The sequence below is a fragment of the Tuber melanosporum genome, assembly GCF_000151645.1.
Source record: "Tuber melanosporum whole genome shotgun sequence assembly, scaffold_233, strain Mel28".
Lineage (NCBI taxonomy): Eukaryota > Fungi > Ascomycota > Pezizomycetes > Pezizales > Tuberaceae > Tuber > Tuber melanosporum.
Genome location: NW_003298901.1, coordinates 112,029 through 113,108, shown reverse-complemented (window position 1 = coordinate 113,108; position 1,080 = coordinate 112,029). Strand labels below are relative to the sequence as shown.

General features: G+C 51.9%; 1 protein-coding gene; it reads right to left on the bottom strand.

Annotated features, from left to right (window-relative positions):
• On the bottom strand, positions 1-992 carry GSTUM_00000932001 (uncharacterized protein; the record flags this gene model as incomplete). XM_002838171.2 has 1 exon in its annotated part: positions 1-992. One exon carries the CDS (start codon positions 990-992, stop codon positions 804-806), a length of 189 nt encoding a protein of 62 aa, XP_002838217.1. The 3' UTR covers positions 1-803.
• Positions 993-1,080: the final 88 nt, after the last annotated feature.

Here is a 1,080-nt window from a genome sequence, read left to right as displayed (position 1 = left end):
GAAACGGGTATTTCCAACCTGACTATTGTAGCTTTGGTGACGGTATTATGCACTCTCATGGCACAATATCAAAGTATTTCCAGGAATACTCGTTCGTAGACTAGCTCCGGGTTTGTAAGGAGGGGGGATGGTACGAGTACCGTATTCCGCGCGGTATCATAAGACCGATAGTAGCGAAGCGAGATAATGGCATGAGAGACTCGGGCTGGGGCATTCGAAATTTGAGAATTTCCAGTTAGCCACCGGTAGTCCGATCCACTCCACTCCACCAAGCTAGTAGCAGATAACGAGTGCTGTGCGGTGCCGGAAGATTTAGCATACCCTCGCTGTAGTGGGCACAACCAGGCCACGATAACACCACCACAGGAACAAACTCGTATAAGAACGTGCGATGGACCAGCCAAGGAGGTTCAAGAAAACAGTGCCACTCATGGTGCGAGCATGGCACGGTATGGTGATTCTTCGTACACCTTCTCTGCCCCAAATCCTTGCCGAAAAGTGTATCGAAGACATTCGGGACTCTCAAGCACTTGTTGCGCCCCCTGGCACCATCCCTGTTATCGTACCCGTGACCGCAATTTTAGCCTCTGGCTCCGAAAACCCCCGCCCGCTCGTCCGCCCGATCGCCGCACTGCCAGAAAGCCCACCCCAAAACCAGTAGCCAAGCACTAACGGACAACATACCGATAACAACCTGTCAAGAATCTCCAATCAGCACTCCCACGGAAACAAACAATTTTCCCATCATTTGTATGACAAAACCCTGTTTGCACTACCTCCCCCCCCACACACAAATTTCCAAACTATCCCCGAGCACGTCCGATCCACAAAGCCTTTTTTAAAATCAGAATGTAAACTGGACCGCTGCTGCGGGGGGGGGGCTTAGGAGAAATGAATGGGAGTGGGTAAGCCGCCCCATGATATCCGACGGCACGGCCAGGACGCCTACCAGTGCTGAGTGCTAGTATGATACTTGTGTTGTAGTCACGCATTTGGATTGTGAGGCAACCGTAATACCGGTAATCCGGCACTCTGGTAACACACTTGTCCACCGGGCGGCTTCTCGTATAATGGTGCAGC